The sequence below is a fragment of the Nelumbo lutea genome, chromosome 7, assembly GCF_056320005.1.
Source record: "Nelumbo lutea isolate HS-2025 chromosome 7, American lotus-T2T, whole genome shotgun sequence".
NCBI lineage: Eukaryota > Viridiplantae > Streptophyta > Magnoliopsida > Proteales > Nelumbonaceae > Nelumbo > Nelumbo lutea.
In genome coordinates, this window is record NC_142690.1 from 28,971,440 (window position 1) to 28,993,381 (window position 21,942).

Genomic DNA, 21,942 nt, shown 5'->3' on the forward strand with positions numbered 1-21,942 from the left:
TCAAAACCTTTTTTTTAATAAACATTATCCTCTTAAGAGGATAGATTCTCCATAGCTAAATCCAAGCCCAGTTTTGACTTAAACCACATGGCAATTAATTAATCATGTTAGTAATGGGCCTTAGGCCCATTTCACTTAAAGGCTCGTGTCCCTAAGCGTTGCATGGCCACTTTGGGCCTGATATTGTATGGCATGGGATCCCACAAAAGTCTCACACAAGTCCATGAGGGTCTGACCCCACATCTGAAAGAGATTAGGCCAAATTCATTGCTTAAGGCAGTAAACCCCTGAGCTAATCAGCATGTGCTCAACATTTACACCTAAATGATCATTGGATTCAACCACTCTATGAATACCCAAGGATAATGGACTTATATAGAGCTTGATTCAAAATTCTATCAAATGGGTGGATTTGTAATGCTAGGATTTCGTCTCTAAAAAAAAATGGCAAAACATCCTCATTTGTACCGAGTATGTTTGGAGGTGAGGACTATCCTCACTAGCTTTCATAAACTCTTTCTTCATTTTTTGGACCCAACGTAACTCATCCTTCGATTCCAACAAAAACACATAGGTGGGAAACAATTCAAAGACAAGTTCACTCGCAAGGAGGAAGTAGATTATACATACAAAGCAAGTTGTAAAAAAGCATTCACAAGGAGGGGGATTCACCAATTATTTGGAGGGTTGGATCCTGGGAAAAAGTGATAAATCTTTGACTACATATTGGAAATATTGCGATATCATGAGGGTTTTGAGCTTATACAACGAAGAAGATCTTTTTGATTAAATGGGTGGATGCTTTATATTTTCCTACAATCTACCACAAACTAATGGAGAGATGGGTATTGATGGAGCGCGACCTAGATGCTCTTAGCTGGAGGACAACTTGAACTTCGATTGCTTAGCTGGTCGGTCGAACTTCAAGAAGACAACATTCAGAGAACCCAGGGTGGCTTACCCAATGTAGGCACTCTGATGCTTAAGTTAGTATTGCAAGCTGAAAGCTTGATAGCAAGTAGGCTAGTGAGCAATAAATCACGCGTACCCTTGAACTTCGATTGCTTAGCTGGTCGGTCGAACTTCAAGAAGACAACATTCAGAGAACCCAGGGTGGCTTACCCAATGTAGGCACTCTGATGCTTAAGTTAGTATTGCAAACTGAAAGCTTGATAGCAAGTAGGCTAGTGAGCAATAAATCACGCGTACCTTGTGCCATTGGAGTTGATGCCCTTATATAGGTGAGTTGTCATGGGTCTTACGAAACACCTTCGAGATCTCTAGCACGTATTGCTAGGAGTTTGTTTCACACCAAGAGGTGGACTTCATGCTAGTCGATAAGGCTTATCGAGTCCGTCCAATTCGAGCGGGATGAGGATAAGGCTCGCAGACAGGCGGCATGATCCCGAAGAGGTCAAAGATAGCTGATTGGTTTCTAGAAGTTGGCTACGTGTCACCTCGATGGGTTGGGTCATCATGAGCTACCCGGACCTCGGTCCTAGTCGAGGTACCCGAGGTGACGTGGCTCGCTGAGGTGGTAGGAAATGCCGAGTTATCATCTAATCAACGGGTTGCTTCCACATGTCCGTACATGAATAGGTCGGGCCAAATCACCCCTCTTCAATTTCCCCCCACTCCCTGTGCCAGGGGTCCTGACCCGGTGCGGGGAGTTCATGACGATCTTAGGTAGATTTGGCTCGGTCTTCGTCTTGGCTGAGGTCCGATCTAGAGATCAGATCTTATTGACCCAATTGGCTCAACCATAAAATTAGATCGTGTATCGGGGACGCGTTGACATCAGTTAGACTAAAAACTCCGCGGATGTCAAAACACAGGCTTAACCATTTTTGACCTCGAAAGTCATGTGACCGGTTTTTATGGGAGCCGTCGGATTAAACTGATTTGAATCATCCATGATCAACTACAATGGCTATAAATAGGGGCATTAGGGTCTCATTCACTTTGTCTTAATCTGAATTCTCGTGTTCTGGAGGTAACGCGTTAGCTTCCAAGTCGGTGGTCTTTCTCCCATCTCTGAGGTTGTTCTCCTTTCTCCTTTCTTAGGTAAGTTGTCTTTCCTTGCCTTAGTTCGTTTCTTCTTGTTCTTTCCAGCATGCCTAGTAGTCATAGCCTTTTAAGGAAAGTGGGGAGTTCGGTCAAGCCGAGGAGGGCACCTCAGCTCAAGATTTAGAGTCTGGCCCGACCGAGATGGTCACTTCGACCCAGAACTCAGACTCTAGTCTGGCCGAGGTGGACACCTCGGTTCAGGAACGAAAGGCGTTGTCTTCACATCATGTTCGTCCTCCTCAGGGGCCTGATTGCTTCGGTCCTTCTACCTTGACACTCAAGAAGATCAGTGCATTGGCTGTCCGGTACAAATTCCCTGATCATTATGGCTATAACCTAACCTTGGAAGGGTTTCCCTGGGAACACGATCATAAAGAGATTAATGTCTTTGAGGAGCAATTGATTGTCAGGTTCTGCTTCCCTCTTCACCCTTCTATTGTTGAAGTCCTTAAATTTTTTGTTGTCACCATCGACCAACTTCACTCGAACTTCCTCGAACTTGGTTCATGCCGTGGTTGGCGCCATATCTTTGTTCCATGATTTCGACCTCCCCTTAGATATCAAAACTTTTAGCTCACTCAGTTCCATCAGGAAAAATCCCAAGGGAGTGGAAAATATAGCTACTACATAGATTTCCGACATGGATATAAGCTTCTCCATGAGTATCCCTCCAAGGTACCAGCATGGAAGAGTAGGTACTTCATTGTTATTGTTGATGGGGTGACCTTTCCCAACTCACTGGAGAAAAGGCATCAGTGGCCCCAGGGATCGATTGAGTAGGAAGATGAAGAAGAAGATGCAATTTATGGTGGAGCTCAACCTGATACTAAGAGACTACTTGGCCGAGGATAAGCTTGTTAAGGCCAGGTTGAGTCCTCCAGGTAGGTCGCCTCTTCGAGCGTACGCACTTCATCATTTCTAGCTTATTTTACTTTGTACCACTTTGGCTAATCTTCTACTCGTTTTCCACAAGCATCATGGTTGATATTTCGATAATGTCGCTATTTACTGAAATGAAGAAGAGGAAGAAGAGGAAGGCATCCCGGGGTGACACCTCTGAGAAATCGGTGGCTAAGCCCACTGCACCCGCTGCACCTGTTGCTCCTGCCAGGGATGAGGTAGTCCCCGTCATCGATCTAGTCGAAGAAGACCAAGGGACAAAGTCGCCGCCTCACGAACTCGAGGTGACCCAGACACCCGAGCCTCGACCCAATCATCTCGAGTAAGGAGGCGGTTTTCTTTGATGAAGTCTCCAAGTATGTCAAGTTGCAGCCTCATCAACTCACCGCTAAAGCCTTGGGTCACCTCATGGTGGTATGCCTCCCATCTCAACACTATACCTTGTTTGTACTTTCTTTCTACTTAGTGAATTATGCTCTTCTTGCAGACAAACTCCATCATCCACTCATTTCTCAAGTAGTCTGAGCAGCAGGTTGCAAGGATAAAAGCTACCGGGGCAAAGGCAAAAGCTTTCGATGCCAAGAAACAAGCCGTCGAGTCTGCAGCTGCAGAGTGCCAGATGAAACTTGTGAAGGCTGTCAATGCCATTAGAAAGCTGGAAGCCAAGGTGAAATCGAGGGAGGAGCACATTGACGGGCTGACGAAGGCCGAGGAGTAGAAGATTGCTTTCGCTGAGCATGAAGCTTCTCTTACTCAAGGGATCAAGGGCGCTGAGGTGCTTGCTGTTAAATCCTACAAAGACTCTCTAGAGTTCAATCATCTTAGACAAGACCTCGCTAGAACGGCCTTCAAGCTCTACCACTGGTTGGCCAGACGTTCATTCCCCCAGCTCGACCTCGGAGCCGTCACCACCATTGGAGTCACTACAGAGATGGTACTTACAACAGAGAAGGACTCTAACACCGATGAAGAAAGTGATAACAATGTTGACTAGAGGGTCGTTGAAAAGGATAGCCTGGGTTCCACTGACGAGCATGCCATGGAGATTGAAGAGGTTGCTGAGGACGTCATGGAAACTGAGGAAGCCAAGGTTTATTTTGAGTTCGTGAAGGTGGGGGCAAGGAGCCCCATGAAGACTAATTTTTGCCTCTTTTCTTGGACCCCCTATACAAACAACATGTACCGAGCCTTCGAGCTCGACCTAGTAGATTTTTCTTTCTTCCTTTTTTTGATATTGATGTGCAAATTATTCTCTATTTTTTGTAATGAAATAGAACTCTTCTCTCCCACATCACGTACAACAACTTTACTTACAAAATTTCTAAGCGTAGGTTCTCCCGAGATGCTTAGCTTTTAAAACAACTAGGCACGATAAGGGGTAACCCGAAGTAGCTATCAACCGAGGTGAACATGCATGGTAAGGCATATGACACGAACTGCCTATACACTAGTGAGGCATAAATAAGGTCTACCTACGGTGCCCATATGCTAAAAAAGCAACTAGGTCTTATTCAACTTTGGTGCCAAGGTCACTATCAGCTTCGCACTATGGCCCTTAGGCTTTAGAATGACTCATGGTCCATTCCTTGATTTGTAACTTACCCGACATGCAGCCTGACCAGTTCACCTAAGTGGGTGGTCATTTGTACTTAGAATTTTTTTTGATGTAACAGATGCTTGATACCCGAGCTCATAAGTAATACTTCTTCAAGTTGTCGATGTTCCAAGCATACGACACTTGCCTCCCTTCCAATGTCTCAAGCTTGTATGTCCCTTCAGCGTAAACCCGTCTTACTCTGTACGGACCCTCCCATTTCGGTCTGAGCTTACCTACACCTGGCTCAGGTACCATCACTTTCTGAATTACAAGGTCGTTAACTCAGAATTGGCGTCGCATGACTCGAGCGTTGTAATACCGAGCTACTCACTGCTGGTAAGCCGCAATCTGGATATAGGCTAGGTCGTGTACTTCTTCAATCAGGTCAAGGTTGGTCTACAGCTCATCGTCGTATGCCTCAAGCCGCAAGGTTGGTACTTCAATCTCAACTGGGATGACGGCCTCCGTTCCATATGTCAGATTGAATGGGGTCTCACCTATATTCATAGTTTTCTGATAGGCCCAAAGGACACTATACAGCTTGTCGACCCACAAACTCTTGGCTCACGCTAGTCGAGCTTTTAGTCTGCGAAGAATCGCCTATTCGTCACCTCAGCCTGATCGTTTGCTTGTGGATGTGCCACCGACGTAAAGTTTTGCTGGATCCTCATCGTAGTGCACCAATTTTAGAACTTGGTGTCTTCGAATTGCTTCCCATTGTCAGAGATCAACACCTTTGGTAGTTCAAACCTACAGACGATGTTCCTCCAGAAGTTCTTTATGTTCCGGGCTGTGATGGCCACCAAGGGCTCGACCTCCACCCACTTTGTAAAATAATCAATCGTCACGACTAGGAATCTTCTTTGCCCGATTGTAGGTAGAATGGACCGAGGATACTTCAGGTCGATAACAGTCTAGTGAATCCACTTTCATAGTAGCCAGTAGTATCCTTGCCTTAGCGCTTTTTGGGTGAGTTCCCTACTCCCTAAGTGTCCTCCACAAAGACATTCGTGGATTTCATGTAGCACTTGGCTCGCCTTTGAGGGTCGCAAGCAGTGCAAGTAGGGGAGCGTAAAGGATCTCCTATACAGCCGCTTGCCAATGAGAACATAATGGGATGGCTGACGCTCTACCCTCCGCGCTGATTGCGCTTTGTTGGTAGGGTCCCATGGAACAGATAGTCGACAAGCGAGTCAATCCAGCTTGGTTCTGCTTGCAACACAGGAGCAACTCCTTCTGCCACCCTAACGATGCTAGGCCGAAGCAGGTCTTCAATGTACACTTTCCTCATGGTGATGTTGCTAGTGCTTGCCAACCTTGATAGTGTGTCGACCTCTGCATTCTCTAATCTCAAAATTTTTCAGATAAACCAAGAGTGGAAGCCGAGCAGGAGTTCCCTCACTTTGGCCAAGTAGGCCATTATGGCATGTTCCCGAGCCTCATACTCGCTATTCACCTAGTTATTCACCAACTGAGAGTCACTACACACCATGATGTGTTTTGTGCCAACCTCCTTTGCCAATTCTAGCTCGACTATCAGTTCCTCGTACTCCGCTTCATTGTCTGACGCCTCGAATCTGAACCAAAGAGCATACTCCAGCTTCACCTCGCTTGGCCCGTACAATATGAGTCTAGCTCCGCTTCCTCGCTGATTAGATGAGCTGTTGACATAGAGGATCCATGGCTCCTCGTCCTAGGCTGGGGCTTCCTTGTCTAGAATGGGCGTCGCATTAGTTGATGCTTCCGATGTGCTAGTCGGCTCAGCCACCTCAGTGGTCGGCATGCTGAACGTACATTCTGCGACAAAATCCGCCAAGACTTATGCTTTGATTGCTGGGAGCAGCTTGAACCGAATGTCGTATTTGCTCAGCTCGATGGCCCATTTTGTCAACCTGCTTGAGACCTCGGGCTTCAGTAGGATGTGCTTCAACGGTCTATCAGTTAGGACGGTGATGTTATGGGCTTGGAAGTAAGGTCATAGTTTTTGAGCTACGATGACTAGTGCGAAGGCCAACTTCTCGATGTTGGGGTACCTGGTCTCAAATGCTTGCAAACCTTGCTAATGTAGTAGACAGGCCTTTGGACCCAGTCTACTTTTCTTATTAGTACCAAGCTGACTACCTCGTTGCTTGTGGAGAGGTATAGTCTTAGCTCGTCTCCAAGTTCAGGTTGGGTTAAAACTAGCAAGGTACTTAAGTACTTTTTGAGCTTGTCGAACGCGAGCTGGCACTCTTCAAATCATTCAAAGTCCTCATTCTTTTTAATGGCCTTAAAGAAGGATAAACACCGACTAGCCGGTTTAAACATAAACTAGTTCAAGGCAGCAACTCGACCAGTTAGCCTTTGTACTTGTTTTACGGTCTGGGGTGATCTCATATCTAGGATGATCTATATCTTTTTCGGGTTTGCTTCAATGCCATGCTGGTTCACTATATACTTGAGGAACTTGCTCGACGTAACCACGAAGACACACTTGTCACCCTGTACTAACCCTACTCCGTAGTTCATTGGGAACTTCATTGAAAGTTAATAGGTTGACACCACCACACGAAGTGCATGCAAGATGGGCTGACCTAGAATGACATTGTAGGGGGACGGGGTGGCGACCACGAGGAAGGAGTGCTCAAACAAGACGGTGTTGGGCTTCGCTCCCGCTGCTACTAGCACTGTTACCCTACCAAGGGGCTTCACCATGCCTCCGCTGAAATGGACCAATGATGTATATGCTGGCTGGAGATCAATTCGATCTAACTTCATCTTGTCAAATGCCTCCAAGAAGATGATGTCCGCGGAGCTGCCTGAATCTACCAGGATCCGCTTCACCTTGAAGTCATTCATGATCATCTTGACAATGGGGGCGTCGTCATGCGAATATTGGATCTCGCAAGCATCGTCCTCGGTGAAGTAGATAACTTCCTCCACCCGAGGGCACTTCGATGGGTTCTCACCCTCGTGATCAAGCTCCCGAACTGCTGTCTTGCCAACTGCTATGCTATAACCTGCTATAATTGATCCATCAGTAATCATATTAATTACCCCACAGATCGGTTTGTCTTCTGTTGGCGGATCCCAAGGTTGCTGGTTGCGGTCGTTCCGCTTGCTCGGCTTTGGTGCATCTCTTCGTTGCTCGGCAAGTCGGTGACTTGTTTCTCTATCTTCATACTTGATGAATTTGCTCAGGTAACCACAGCGGATCAGCTCCTTGATCTCGTCCTTTAGGTTGCGGCAACTTTTTGTATCATGCCCGATATCCTAGTGGAAGTGGTAGTACACGTTCGGGTTACAATTTGCGGGATCTCCTCTCATACTGGGTGGCCATTTAACATAGTTAGTGTCCTTGATTGACCTTAGGATTTTGCCCCATTTTTCGTTCAGGGTGGTGTAGCTTGTTCTCTGGATTGGAGGGGTTCTAGATCGACGACCTGACCCAAAACCCCGAGGTGGTGACTGGCTCTTTCTTGGCAACCTGCTTCACCTGCTGCGCAGTGACATACTTCTCTTCAGCGATTTGCTCTTTCGCTGGTGTTGCTTGCTGCTGCTCACCTTTTCTTTAGTTCTCTTCCTTTTCTCTGCCTGGTGCAACTCTAATTAGGACCCGAGAGCCTCTTCCGCCTTGATAAATTTATCAGCTTCTTCGAGGAACACCTCCATAGTACTAGGTGGGTTCAACTTGAGGTTCCAACAAAGATCAAGGTGGCATACTTCTCTTTGGGCCGCGGTGAGCTGCACGGCGCAGTCAAGATTCAGTACCTGTAGTGTTTCTGAATTAAACCTCTTGATGTAGTCCCTCAAGGACTCATTCTCCCATTGGACCACATTCAGAAGGCTAGTCATCGACTTCGGGCACTTCTTACTTGTGACAAAATGAGTTGTAAAACGGTCCACATATTGCTTCCAACTTCTGATCAAGCCCAGGGGTAGATTTCGGTACCACGATCTTGTTGTCTCTCTGAAAGTCACGGAAAAGGTCATACAGAGGATGGCTTCATCTTCCCCGACGAGCAACATCAAAGATTGGAAATTTCCCACATGGTCATTCAGATCAGAGTTTCCATCATAAGTTTCTAGGGCGGGCGTCTTGAAGTTCTTCGGCCTTGGGGCCATGAGGATCTTAGGTGCTAGGGGGAAGGCCAACTCAATTGGATTGAGGTCAGCTGTGCAGCTACCGAGCTGATTTCTTCCCTTCTTTTCTCTGCTTCAGCTGTTGGGACGGTGCTACTCTTACTTGAGGTGCGGCGTACGCGTTGGCAGCATCACTTCTTTGTCACCTCACTAGTGCTATTCACCTCGGTGTTGTCATGGACAGAGGGCTGGTCTCTATTGCTGACGTTCTCATGAGCAAAGGCTGGGATCTGGTCACCGTGGTGGTAGGATGGGTCCTGGGCTGGATCCTCACCCCTCACTCCGGATTGTTGGTCACTAACTTGCCTGTTGTCTCATCGATGATGTTGCTGGTCATGTTGCTCATGGAGTTGTTATTCATTCCGCGATCATTGCTGCCGATCGCTCTGTCAAATGCGCTGGGGCTGGTTCCGCGGGTCATCTGCAAAGTGCCTGGATGGCGAGGGGCACCGGATTGGTGCTGGGTCCCGAGGTGGGGTTGGAACTCAAGATGGTACCAACCCTCGGGGATGTGACTGACGTCTGTTCTACTAGTTTTGGGGAGGCGACTATCGTCTGTTCTGTTGGTTCTAGTTCTACTGGAGAGGAGGAAACTGGTATTGATATTGGTATTGCTGATATTGCTGTGGAGGCAATGACATGCATGCTCTGAATCTATGCTCCTAGGATTGCCGTTGTAGGTGCATGATTCGGACACTTTGTACCAACTCATAGAATTGCCTAGCCTCTATCCCAGCGGGAACCGTGGAGGGCTCTGCCGAAGGGAGAGGGGTGCTCACATGGGGCATAGGTGCATTGACTTGCTGGGCTACGAAAGTTGAGTTATATGCTACTAATACCCCTAGAAGAGTAAGGGGCATGGTGAATTGTCTAATGGTCACAGAGGGGGTCTTTGGGTTGAGTGCATGCTAGTCTTGTCCCCCGGTGATAGTCATCTCAACACTCTTGCTGGTGATTGAGGATGCCATTGAAATTCATAGAAAGTAAAGAAGATGGGTAGGAACTTAGCTTTTATGTTGTGGTTACCATAAATGGTTCCAATTGATGGAGCGCGATTTGGATGCTCTTAGCTGGAGCGTAGCTCAGACGCCGGTTGCTTAACTGGCCAGTCGAACTACTAGAAGACAATAATCAGAGAACCCGAGGTGGCTTACCCGGTGTAGGCACTCCAATGCTTAAGTTAGTATTGCAAGCTGAAAGCTTGATAGCAAGTAGGCTAGTGATCAATAAATTGCACATACCTTGTATCGTTGGGGTTGATGCCCTTATATAGGTGAGTTGTCGTGGGTCTTACAAAACACCTCCGAGATCTTCGGCCCGTGCTACTTGGAGTCCGCTCTGCACCAAGAGGTGGACTTCGTGCTAGCTGATAAGGCTTATCGAGTCCGTCCAATCCGGGCGAGATGAGGATAAGACTCACAGACGTGTAGCATGATCCGGAAGAGGTCGGAGACAGCTAGCTTGCTTCTAGAAGTTGGCTACATGTCACCTCGACAGGTTGGGTCATCACGAGCTTCTTAGACCTCGGTCCTGGCTAATGTGCCCGAGGAACCCGAGGTGACCTGGCTCGTTGAGGTGGTAGGAAATGCCAAATCATCATCCGATCAATGGGTTGCTTCCATGTGTCCGTACATGAATAGGTCGGGCCAAATGACCCCTCATCAAGTATGGATGTGTTGGTATTGGTGTTATTCTTCTCCATACTACAATAAACAAAATTCTTAGGTGATAGACTAAGTAGAAGAAATGTAAAATAGTGGCATGTTTTGAAAGTTTGAAGAATAATTAAGGGTAAAAGAGTCTTTTTATTTAATTTAATAGCAAGACTTAACGAAACTCGATTTTCAAAAAAAAATCAAGGGTATTTTAAGTAGGTTTTAAATTAGATGTCTTTTAAGTATTCGTTAGATAGTTTAGGGGTACTTATAACCCCTAACATATTAAAAATGCTAGATTTGACTTTAGTTACAAAATTGCCCTTACTACTTGTTAGGGCTTTTTTTAATATATTGAAATTGCCAAATTTGCCCTTCTAGACTTCACTCAATGTATGTATATAAGGGTAAAATGGGTATTTTTAAAAGATTAATGCATTAGGTCAATATGCCAATGTCGAGAGGTAGGCAAGTCAGGTAATTACTAGGAGTATTTTATCAAAAATTTCAAGGGAGGTTGAGATCACTTTGACTATTTGTAAAAAAACCAATTGATATTTACGCTCCACAAGAATTGGGATCTTCTGCCAACAAAACACATTCCAACCCTCTACCAACATCATCGCACATTGCACATTTTAATTTAAGATTGGGACTCACTATAAAAGTGGAACCTGCCATGTATGAGATGTGCAGTGTGAGATAATGTTGGTATAGGGTTGAAATGTATTTTGTTGGTAGGTGATTCAGTCCCCCCACAGCATATTCCAATTGTATATTGGGAATATCTCCCAATCACAACTTCACAAGATGTTCCCAATGCACCTTGAGATGTGTATGTGGGGTGCAAAAACTAAGCATGATACTTTAACTAAATTCAGGTCCTCAATTTTCTTTTCAACTAAAAATAAGGACAGGCTTAATGTAGATTTCTAAATTCCACTGCAGGCTAATAAACGTTCAAAATGTAAAAAACCCTACTCTATACACCAATGGCTGCCTATCAATTGGCATCAATTACAAGCTGAATCGTCATTCTCCCATAAAAAAAAAATATTGTGTAAATACTATTTTACCCACATTTAATGACATGTCAATAGCAAACTGTTGGGCCAGAGAACATTCGTAGGAATGCCACGTTACCATAGCGATAGAAGATTGAGCTAGTGACACGTGCATCGTCCATTCGTCCTTTGCAACCCTTTTTTTTTTGGTAGAATGCAACTCCATGCCATACAAACCCGATATATATACATAGAGAGAGAGAGATGATTTCGCTTGAGAATTGAGAGCAGAGGGCTGGTTTCAAAATTCAGAGTAGAAATGGAGAAAGGAGAGGAGGTGAGAAACAGACAGGTTCTACTAAGAGACTACGTCACTGGCCTCGTGAAAGAGACAGACATGATTCTGAGTACCGCCGGCAGTATCCGATTGAAGGTACCTGCAAGCTCCAAGGCGATTCTGGTGAAGAATCTCTATTTATCTTGCGATCCTTACATGCGAGGTCGAATGACGAAACTGGACTGTCCGAGTTACATTGATTCCTTCATGCCTGGTTCGGTAATAATACTTCTGGTTTTCCCTCCTTTTCCCTCGATTAATTAGTAGTTTAGGAAGAAACATGCATGCCTTATTTCATAGTTTGAATGTGGGCTAGTTTGGACTTTGGCATTTTAGTTCAGGTACTGTGGAAGTAGAATTCATTGAGTGTAGTCGAACTCAGATGTATTGGTTTCAACAACAGGACTCATTTAATTAGTTTACTTGTCTCTTCTCTTTATAAAACCAACCGGGGTTAAGAAGCCAAAGAACCCTGCAGGCAAATCAAACTGAAAATGATCTTCTTGTTCTAATTTGAATTTGAATCCTTGATCTTGCTTTTTATATTTGGATTTTGTTAAAAACTTGCAGGCCATAACTGGGTTTGGTGTGTCTAAAGTTTTGGATTCTGATCATCCAGAATTCAGAGAAGGAGACTTGGTTTGGGGGATGACGGGATGGGAAGAATACAGTCTCATTCAGATGCCTCAATTTCTGTTTAAAATTCATCATACTGATGTTCCTCTTTCCTATTACACTGGAATTCTTGGTAATCTGCTAGATTTTTTAAAGTTCTTCACTTTACCCATATCAGTAGGTGTTATTTGAAAAATATGGCCTTGAATTCTTCTATAGAATTTTATGTACAATGAATTCTTCTATAGAATTTTATGGTTCCACCATGGGAATATATATAAGGAATCCTTTCATTTGAATACATTGTCCAACCAGTGAACTGCTGGCAAGAGGATTTATGGAGTAACATGCATTGTTATAAGAGGATATGGTGTATTTCTGGCAAAACAACATTAATTCCTTATTTTGAGATTGAGCCAGAACTGTTTTTTTTTTTTTTTTTTATAAATTCTTACAATAGTTATTTCAAGATCTTCACAAACTAATGACACTAGGGTCCATTTTTCACAAAAGTACTGATATTTTAAAGGTTAGATGATTTGTCAGACATGTCCAAACCAGATGATTTTGGAGTGTCTCCAATTTAATAAATGACTCATTTACTTGGACACACTCAGAGACCTTGGACTACTCTTATATGTTTCTGATTATCATGTACTGAGTGAAAATACATATTAGCTATTATATATCTTTCCTGATCACAAATTTCAATCTATATTAATTTCTTTCTAGTTTTTCTTGATCAATATTTCTTATCTTTTTGCTTCATCCTGCTAAGGATCTAATGCTATGTTTCTAATCTCACCTATCATGTACTTGGTGGGTGTAAATTGTATTTTTTCTGTCTTTCCAAGTTCACAAAGTTGCAAACTAGGCTAATTGCTTTTTAAATTTTTGGCTTCATCCCGGTCGATAAGGAGTACATTGCTCCATCTAACATTTATATGCTGACTGCTTCATAGGTATGCCGGGTATGACCGCTTATTTTGGTTTCTATGAGGTTTGCTCTCCCAAAAAAGGAGAATATGTGTTCATATCAGCAGCATCAGGCGCAGTTGGACAGCTTGTTGGACAGTTTGCTAAGTTAATGGGTTGCTATGTGGTTGGAAGTGCTGGAACCAATAAGAAGGTGAGATCCTGATGTTATCATTTCCAATGAAACTTCTTGTGCAAGCACCATAATTTTAGGCTTTTAGCTCATATCACAAGTTGGCTCAATTATATTAGATGATTCCAAGGTTTCGATTTCATGGATCCTCTTGATGGTATGCCATATCTGGCGTTGAAAAGATAAAGAATGTCACAGGTCAAATCCTTGGGATCATGCAATTAAGATGTTCTGAACCCTTGCATGCAAACCATGTATAAATATAAACTTGAACTGTTGTTAAATTGTCTTGTTCCTAAATGGTGTTTCTAATTTCCTCAAATAGAAATATTATGTTGAAGTGAACTGGAAATATAATATTGCATGAATGCACATTTATGACGTGGATGCTGGCAGAATCTAAACCTTATTTCTGGCTAAGCCCAGGCCAACATATTATGAAAGCTTGGGAGTTTCTTATATAAAACTCTATTTTTCTGCATTTATAACCCAAAATCCCACTGTATCTTGAAGAACTCCGAAAGAATGGATTGACCATGATACAGAATTTGGTAGTTACCAACAGTGCAATCTCTAACTTGTTTTCTCTTCCTCCTTTCCCACTTCTGTACAAAGTAAGGTTGATTTATTGAAGAACAAGTTTGGGTTTGATGAAGCTTTCAACTATAAAGAAGAGCATGACTTGGATGCTGCTTTAAAAAGGTCAGTTTCCATCTTCAAATGTGAGAACCTCAAATTATCTCATGGAAACATGGACTAAATTTATGGATATTTTATATTCATTTTGAGTGTTTCTGGCACATTTATTGTCCATTGTTTACATTTTAATCATTTGTTAGATATGCAGCTACACTTTTTACTGGATATTTTAATCAGATAAAGGAGCCCTTGGTAACATCTGAAACAACAATAACTTATTGTTTTGTATTTTAGTGGATAAAATATTTAAGTAATAAAATATTCAATGAAATTAAAAGACAAAGCAGTAAATCATTCAGTTACAGCCATTTCAGCTGTTTACAAACAGCCCTAGTACCTTTATGACTTAATGCTGAAATACCATCATCCCATTGTTTATGACTATGCTTGGACAACAGTTAATGATTAAAAGATACCTCCTCTCTTGATATTTTCCTTGCACTTTAATTTATCTTCATAAGCTTTGTGCTCCTTCCCAGTTATATTTGAAATTTACAGAAGTAACACCAAGTTGCCTTCTTTTTTGTGGGTGTGTTCTTCCCTGAAGTATTTAGTGTGGATTAATTTTCTAAATAGAGGACAATTCAATAATTTTCAAGTACATACACCATTCTTACAAAAAAAAGTGCATACACCATTTGTTTGCAATTAATACTAATGATGAGAGAACACACAAGCAAGAATCTACCACCTACTCCCACGACTTCTATGCTCATCACTTTGAGAAGTTCCAGGCTTGAAGCCCTTTTTGAACTATTGTCTAGGGGTGTCAACAGACCAGGTTTGGGTTGGACCCATCTGAATTAAAATTAATTTGAATAGATTCGTGAAGGGATGAGAGATTTATTATATGGATGGCCGAACCTTGTAGGAAGGTTGGGAGAATTTTCAAAAATTTCTCTCTTTCATGCGGGAATTGCATTCCCTATTTTAGAAAATTGCATTTTCAATGATCAATCTTGAAACCAAACCAACCAGATTTGAAACCAAAAGGGAGTAGAGGGATATAACTGATACGGAGTAATAGTAAACCCCCAATGAAGGTGTTCGCGCCCAAGAAGAAGGCCAAAGATTGCTTCCACCGAAGATGACATGGTGTGAGGTGAAGTAGAATCAGTAGGACGATTCTTCAGCAAGAACCGAATTCTTCAGCAAAAGGCAATATCAAGAACCATTCTTGATTACTCCCACTGGTGGAGATCGAACTGGGTAGGGTGGCAAGAGCAGGAAAGAACAAGAGCAGAAGACAAGTGCCGTCAAACTGTGTTGTCTCTCTCTCAATTCAGCAGACTATGAGTTGTTTTTAGAGGTTCGCCCTGCTCTTCTATTTATAACCTTAAAGAGAGGATCTCCTAATCCCATTAGGAGTTTCCTAATCCAAATCTTTTATTTGGATCTGGACTCTCTTTAAGAGGGAAAGATAATCCTTTATCTTATTTGCAGATAAAGATCAGCCTTTCTAATCTAATTAGGAGTTTCTTGGTCCAAATCTTTATTTGGATCTAGACTCTTTAATTGGATAGGGATAATTCCTTATCCTATCTATTGATCCAAATCCCAGAACTGCCCTCATTTAATTAATCTTATTAAGCTAGTTTGAATTGGGCTTTAGGCCCATTAAGTCTATGTGCTCACTTAACCTCTTAATCTATTGCCTATTTGGTTATCCTTGTATGGTGTGGGACCCAAACATTGATCTACACATCAGCCACATGGGTTCAGCCCAGCTTCTGTTACAAGGCTTGGCCGAATTCACTGTAGGAGACAATGAACCCCTAAGTCCATCACAATGGGCTCTTAATGGGTCCAACATTTACACTAAATGGTCCTTGGGTCAAGTCACTTTATAAAAACCGAAAGATTGTAGGCAGATGCAAGATTAGCCCATCAGGTATTACCCTCAATGGTCTTACACTTAACCTCTCAGCCCATAATGATCAAACACTGCCCGACAAGAAAGGACCTCTCCCTCGGCTGCAAGGTACAGTGGTGCACTCTCTATTCACATGGATCCCGGGAATTAAAACATTTTGATATATATATATATATATAAGAGAGAGAGAGAGAGAGAGAGATGTATATATATATGTATGTGTGTGTATCTTTATATAAATATATTTAGCAAAACAAATTTCAACGGTTGAAATCGATTGCCGGAAGTTTTGGTTTCTATCAGAGAGAGTGTATCCCCGATCATTCACTTTGTCTGACAAAGGGGCTGATCCTATCACTATGATCACTCACTCAGATGAATTTTCAGACTGTTCCAACATACCCAGGTTTTGACCCCCTCTAAAGATCTCATTGATTGGCATATCAAAGACAATCCAATCCGACACCTAGTGTAGTATCATAATCGAGTCTAGGGGTCAGGTGTAACATTCCGGTTTTGCCCATTTATCTCCAAGGTCTAAGGCAATATTGGAATTTTGGTCCGGTTTAGGGTTTCAAGAAAACCCACACTGCATGTACCTCAGGTCTCACCCTGGCAGCTGAGACAAGCCACCCCAACCAACTTGGCGGCACATCAGTATCAGCATTGGCAAGATAAATCTCCCTATATCTATTTAACGACTGTGAAGATTCTAAACTAACACGAGTCTCATAAGTATCCAATTTAAGGGTATTACACAGAAATATACCATATTAATATGAATCAAATATTTAATTTATTTATTTACATTAAATGTCATAATGTACATCATTCTGATTGAAGTTAAGGGCATACACTGTCTAACAATTGGATGGACTGATAAGACACATTGAATTAGACTAGGTTCATTTGTAATGGATTTATTTTGGACTAGGTCAGATTGAACCAATATCTGGTCCATTGAGATAAGATAAGAGTACATGACCAAGTTTGGGTTGGACCCAATCTAAAACTAAAACCAATTTGAACAGTTTGGATGGTCCAGACATCGAATTGGACCAATCCAGAAAGGTCTAAAATATTCATTGGATTGGATTGGACCTGATCCATCTATAATGCACTCATACTCAATATCCGGTCCATTGACAACCCTACTACTGTCCCTACATATGTTTTCTTCGTTTTGTTTTTCTTTGATTCGCATAATATTTGTTTTGTTCTATTTCAGGTATTTTCCAGAAGGTATTGATATTTACTTCGAGAATGTCGGAGGTAAGATGCTTGATGCAGTCCTCCTCAACATGAGGCTCCATGGCCGCATTTCTGTATGTGGATTGATTTCCCAGTACAACCTAGAACACTTGGAGGGAGTGCACAATTTGTTTTGTCTCATCAGTAAGAGGATTCGTATGGAAGGATTCGTGATTGCTGACTACTTCCACCTTTATCCCAAGTTCATGGAGTTCACTCTACCACTTATCGGAGAAGGGAAGATAGTTTATGTAGAAGATGCAGCTGAAGGTCTGGAGAGTGGGCCTGCGGCTCTAGTAGGACTCTTCTCTGGCTGCAATGTTGGAAAACAAGTGGTAGTAGTTGCCAAGCAATGAACATTGGTTGGACCTTCAAAGGCCTCCTACAGTAAATTCTGACTTCTTCATGTTGAAAATTTTTAGCATATAATATTTGAACTCCATGTCAGTTGATATATAAAAAAAAAAAACAAAATCTTTTCCTTTAAGGCTGTGTTTGGTTTGAAGGAAAAAATAGGGAAAGGAAAGGTAGGGAAACCCATACAAGGTTTGTAAAGGTTTCCATATCTTTCCCTTCTTTTCCCTACTTTTTCCTTTAAACCAAATATCGCCTAAGTGAATCACTTCACAATAGGACAATGCCAAACCAAACCAAATTGCTTCAATCGCAGCTCAACCAAATGGACACAAGGTGTTAGGCTCACAATGAAACAGTTTATTTCTTGTCTTGAGCCCTCTTGCAAGAGCTTCCACAAGAAAAGGTGCACAAGATCCCAGAACTTGCGCCAAAAGGCTTGATCACCCATTGATGAATAAAAAGAAGTAATATAGTTTTAAAACCAGCCATCCATCGAATTTGGAAGCTGTGTAGTATTTTCTCTACTATGGTAGCATCGAAATAAGTGTTGAGCAATGATTCATTCCATCGCCTTGAGGGATCGAGTAAATCACTAGTGCAAACAAGAGAATCAGAGTCACTTTGTTTAACAGAGGCATCCATAAAACCGAACTGACCTGATCGGTTTTTTAAATATCCAAACTGAAAATGAACCGATGCAATCGGTTCATTGGTAAACAGGTTAATTGTGGTTCAATTTTTTTTGTTCTTTTTATGCATTTAAAATATAAAAAAAAAACCTTATAATTGTCGGTGGTTGCTGTCGGTGCTGGACTGGTTGGTGCCAGTGGTTGTTGGTGGAGATGCAGAGAGGAAAGGTGAGAGATAAAAGAGAGAGAGAGAATGATCTCAGATGCTTCAAAACCACCACCCACGGGCAGTTAATAGATGCTTCAAAACTACCAACCATACTGAATGGCATTGGTGCTTCTTACTGGCGAGGCGGCGACCAGTGGTGCCATTTGGTGCTGGTGGTTGGTGCGGGCCGCGCGGTAGTTTGAGAAATATTAAGAGTCAAAGAAGATTAGAAGAGTAACAGAGACTGAGAAGAGAATGGAGAAACTAGAGAGACAAGAAAAAAGACAGAGAGAGAAGCTGAAAAGGTTTGGTTTCGAATTTCAAACTTCAAAGAGATAAAAAAGCTTGAGTAGTTCCGAGTTTCGAAGAGAGTCTGACAGTGGCAAATTGTTGAACCTTTTTGAAAAATAAAATATATATATATATATATATATATATATATTATATATATATATATATATATTAATATATATATATATATATTGGTCGGTTTAATTAATTATCGGTTTTTTTAAATGGTTAACTGAAACTGAACTGATCGGTTCGGTCAACCAATTTTTTGGTTTGGTTTCGATTGATTCGGTTTTTCAGTTTTCTTTTTTTTTTTCTCACCCCTACATAAAACACCCATACGGGAAATGTTTTGGTATAGAAACCCACAAGGATTCTCCATCCTACTCTATCCCAATACACAAAACTGCAACAGCATGATGAGAGGAAGAGGAGGATCCCCAAAGAAATCTCCAAGAAAGTTCTTCCAGATCATTGTATATATATATATAGTGGAGAGAAGACTCACAACAGACAAAGATATGTTGGTATAGCATTGAGAACAAAGCCTTCTTGCTGCGATTAAAGAACGGAGCACCAAGATACTTCTCCTTATCTGAAACACATTTCACATGCAAGAAACGTATCAACATTATTTCATATACGCATGATGGACATTTTTACTAAGGCTCTGTTTGGAATGAGTACAAATACAAATATGTAGAGTGGTTTCGTATTTTGTATATATTTGTACTTCTTCCAAACTGAGCCTTAGTAAAAATCCTAGACTTCCCATGATTGACCTCCTGTCTTGAGCTCAACCCAGACAACCCTTAACTTTTTTTTTTGGGTAAAATAATGCACTATAACTAAAATGGTAGTTTCAGCTTTTTGGGTTTTTTTGTTTTTATAAAAATATCTCCCAACAACTATATAGAGGAGTATTTATGTATTTTGGTTTTAGGGGGGGAGGGGGGAGAAAGAATGATAAAAATGCCCCCCAACAGCTATATAAGAGCTAGTTTGGGGAGGCATTTTGGGCAAAATGATAAATAACTTTACAATGAACAAAATATCCCTCCCAACAACTAAAAAATGACTAGTTTTTAGGGTATTTTGAGCAATTGAATTATATTTTCAATTCCTATAAATAGCCCTATTCTCCACCATTCTCATCACATTAATTCAACAATTCTCTTAATCTCTTCTCTACTTCTCATACTCTCTCAAGTTTCAATCTCTCATACATTCTTTGATTCTCCAATTTTCAACTTTATTGAAGTTTTAACAAAAAAAAAAAAAAGCTTGCTCAACAATTCAAATATCTCAAGTTAGCAATTTGGGAGGTTTAGACTCTTGGAATTGAAAGCCTTCAACTATTGAAATCAAATTGAGATTCTAAACCAACAATCCAGGTAAGTGTAGTTGAATTAATTTTTATTTTTTTCAGAATTAAAAAAAATGGTCGGCACCTCCCGAAACCAATTCCCCAACATGTTCATTGTTGATGATATTTAGTCGCAACATGGTAATGTTAGCATCGATATGGATGCTATTGATATTAACGGAGCTTTCACCCCTAGTACTGATACTAGGGGAAAGAAAAAGAAGGCCACTCAATTGATTAGCTTGGTTTGGAAAATATTTAAAGTAGAGGAGGTTCAGGGGAATGGAAAAATAGTTGTTTGCCAATAATGTAGAAAAAACTTTAGCTATTGTACCAAGGGTGGTACTTGCTATTTGGGCAAACATTTGCTCACCCATGAGAAAAAAGAAGAAGAAGAAGAAGGGAGAGAAACAACACAAACACAAATTGGGCGTGGGATATTTTGGTCATTATAAAGTCATTTATCATTTTACTTAAATGCCCCCCTAAATTAGTTGTTATATAGTTTTTGAAGGGTATTATTGTCATTTTACCTCTCCCAAAACCAAAATACATAAATACTTCCCTATATAGCTGGTTATAGCTATTGGGGGTATTTCTTTAAACCTCTTCCCCCCCACCCCACCAAAAAAAAAAAGTTGAAACTAAGCATTGGGGGGGGGGTCTCCAGTGGCTAGTTTTTCAGGCGGGCCGAGCGTAGTCCACTACGAGCCACGGGCAGCACAGCACTATAGTGTGGGCCATGTCATCTCAGCTTGTTGACTTGAAACCCTAGTCTCAACACAACCCATACATTCATGTCGAGCCGTAGCACACCCCATGAACATTTGTTGTAGCCTGGCCCAATTTACACCTCTACTCCCGTTGTATAGCCCCATGAAAAAAAAAGTAACACTATTCTATGCCTTTGACATATCAACTTTGAGGGCAAAAACACCGGACTTCCTTTCTTCTTTTTAAATAGTTGACCACTTCATCAATATTTATAATTGTCATAAAATGATAAGCACGTGGTTAAAGTTTAGAAATTATTTATACCACGAGATATATCGCCTACATCTAGTAATATGTGGATGTGGTGAGGGTTTGTCTATGCCAAAAAAATCTCCAAAGCCATTGATTGAAGGTGAAACAAAAGAAAAATTTTCTTAAAAAGGTTTGCATTCGTATCAGAGCCAGGTTTCGATCCTGGGACCTGTGGGTTATGGGCCCACCACGCTTCCGCTGCGCCACTCTGATTTATTTTTTTTTACATGCATTACTAAATAAAATAAATGATTATAGTAATAACTTAAGTTAATTGCAAATGAGTCCAAGCTTTTAAAACTGAACAAAATAATTCAACTAGCCTACCACTTTTAAGATCCTTCTTATCATCTCTCTTCATTATCTCACCATTAACTCTCTTCTTTCCATTCAATTATCTCTGTTATTAATTACGCCATTAACTCTCTCTCTCCTCCAATAACTAATGTCACTAATTTTATCTTCTATCAGTTACTCAATTAAATTATCTAAAATTCATTAAACCTATCAATGTCTATATCCATTTCAATTTAATTATAATTTTATATCTATTAAATGCACTTACATTTTATTATAATTGTTAACAAAAAATAAAATTCCATCTAATTACAAATTACAGTATAATTAACTTCATAAAATTATTATTTACCTCATAATAAAAAATAAATTCTATTTAATTGCAATTTATAGGCTAAATAATCTATTTCCATTTAAAAATAATTAATCAAGTAAGTTGCATTTCAAAATAAAAAATTATTTACTTCACTCAACAATAAAACTAGGGTGTATGTTTAAAATGTAAAATACATTTAATTATAATTAAAACCCATTTAAGTT

General features: G+C 41.3%; 2 protein-coding genes and 1 non-coding gene across 3 annotated transcripts; 1 reads left to right on the plus strand and 2 right to left on the minus strand.

Annotated features, from left to right (window-relative positions):
- Positions 1 to 7,090: 7,090 nt before the first annotated feature.
- Positions 7,091 to 8,668, minus strand: LOC148845903 (uncharacterized). Its single transcript, XM_088955904.1, has 2 exons — positions 8,315 to 8,668; positions 7,091 to 7,816 (listed from the first exon to the last, which is right to left on the minus strand). Exons 1-2 carry the CDS (start codon positions 8,666 to 8,668, stop codon positions 7,091 to 7,093), a joined length of 1,080 nt encoding a protein of 359 aa, XP_088812030.1.
- A 2,906-nt stretch (positions 8,669 to 11,574) lies between these two features.
- Positions 11,575 to 17,670, plus strand: LOC148845904 (2-alkenal reductase (NADP(+)-dependent)-like). Its single transcript, XM_088954937.1, has 5 exons — positions 11,575 to 11,901; positions 12,253 to 12,430; positions 13,260 to 13,426; positions 14,025 to 14,107; positions 17,206 to 17,670. The coding sequence occupies exons 1-5, from the start codon at positions 11,665 to 11,667 to the stop codon at positions 17,582 to 17,584; spliced, it is 1,044 nt and encodes a 347-aa protein (XP_088811063.1). The 5' UTR covers positions 11,575 to 11,664; the 3' UTR covers positions 17,585 to 17,670.
- A 3,576-nt stretch (positions 17,671 to 21,246) lies between these two features.
- On the minus strand, positions 21,247 to 21,318 carry TRNAM-CAU (transfer RNA methionine (anticodon CAU)). Its single transcript has one exon. It is a non-coding gene; the product is annotated as a tRNA-Met (tRNA).
- Between the last annotated feature and the right edge of the window lie 624 nt (positions 21,319 to 21,942).

Bases quoted from the DNA above. Each gene is read 5' to 3' on its own strand.
- LOC148845903 (XM_088955904.1), bottom strand. From the start codon at position 8,668: ATGGCCCCAAGGCCGAAGAACTTCAAGACGCCCGCCCTAGAAACTTAT. The intron at 7,817-8,314 runs GTACTGAATCTT...CACTTCCACTAG, and splicing joins TTAATTCAGAAACACTACAG to GATATCGGGCATGATACAAA.
- LOC148845904 (XM_088954937.1), top strand. From the start codon at position 11,665: ATGGAGAAAGGAGAGGAGGTGAGAAACAGACAGGTTCTACTAAGAGAC. The intron at 11,902-12,252 runs GTAATAATACTT...AAAAACTTGCAG, and splicing joins ATTCCTTCATGCCTGGTTCG to GCCATAACTGGGTTTGGTGT. The intron at 12,431-13,259 runs GTAATCTGCTAG...ACTGCTTCATAG, and splicing joins CTATTACACTGGAATTCTTG to GTATGCCGGGTATGACCGCT.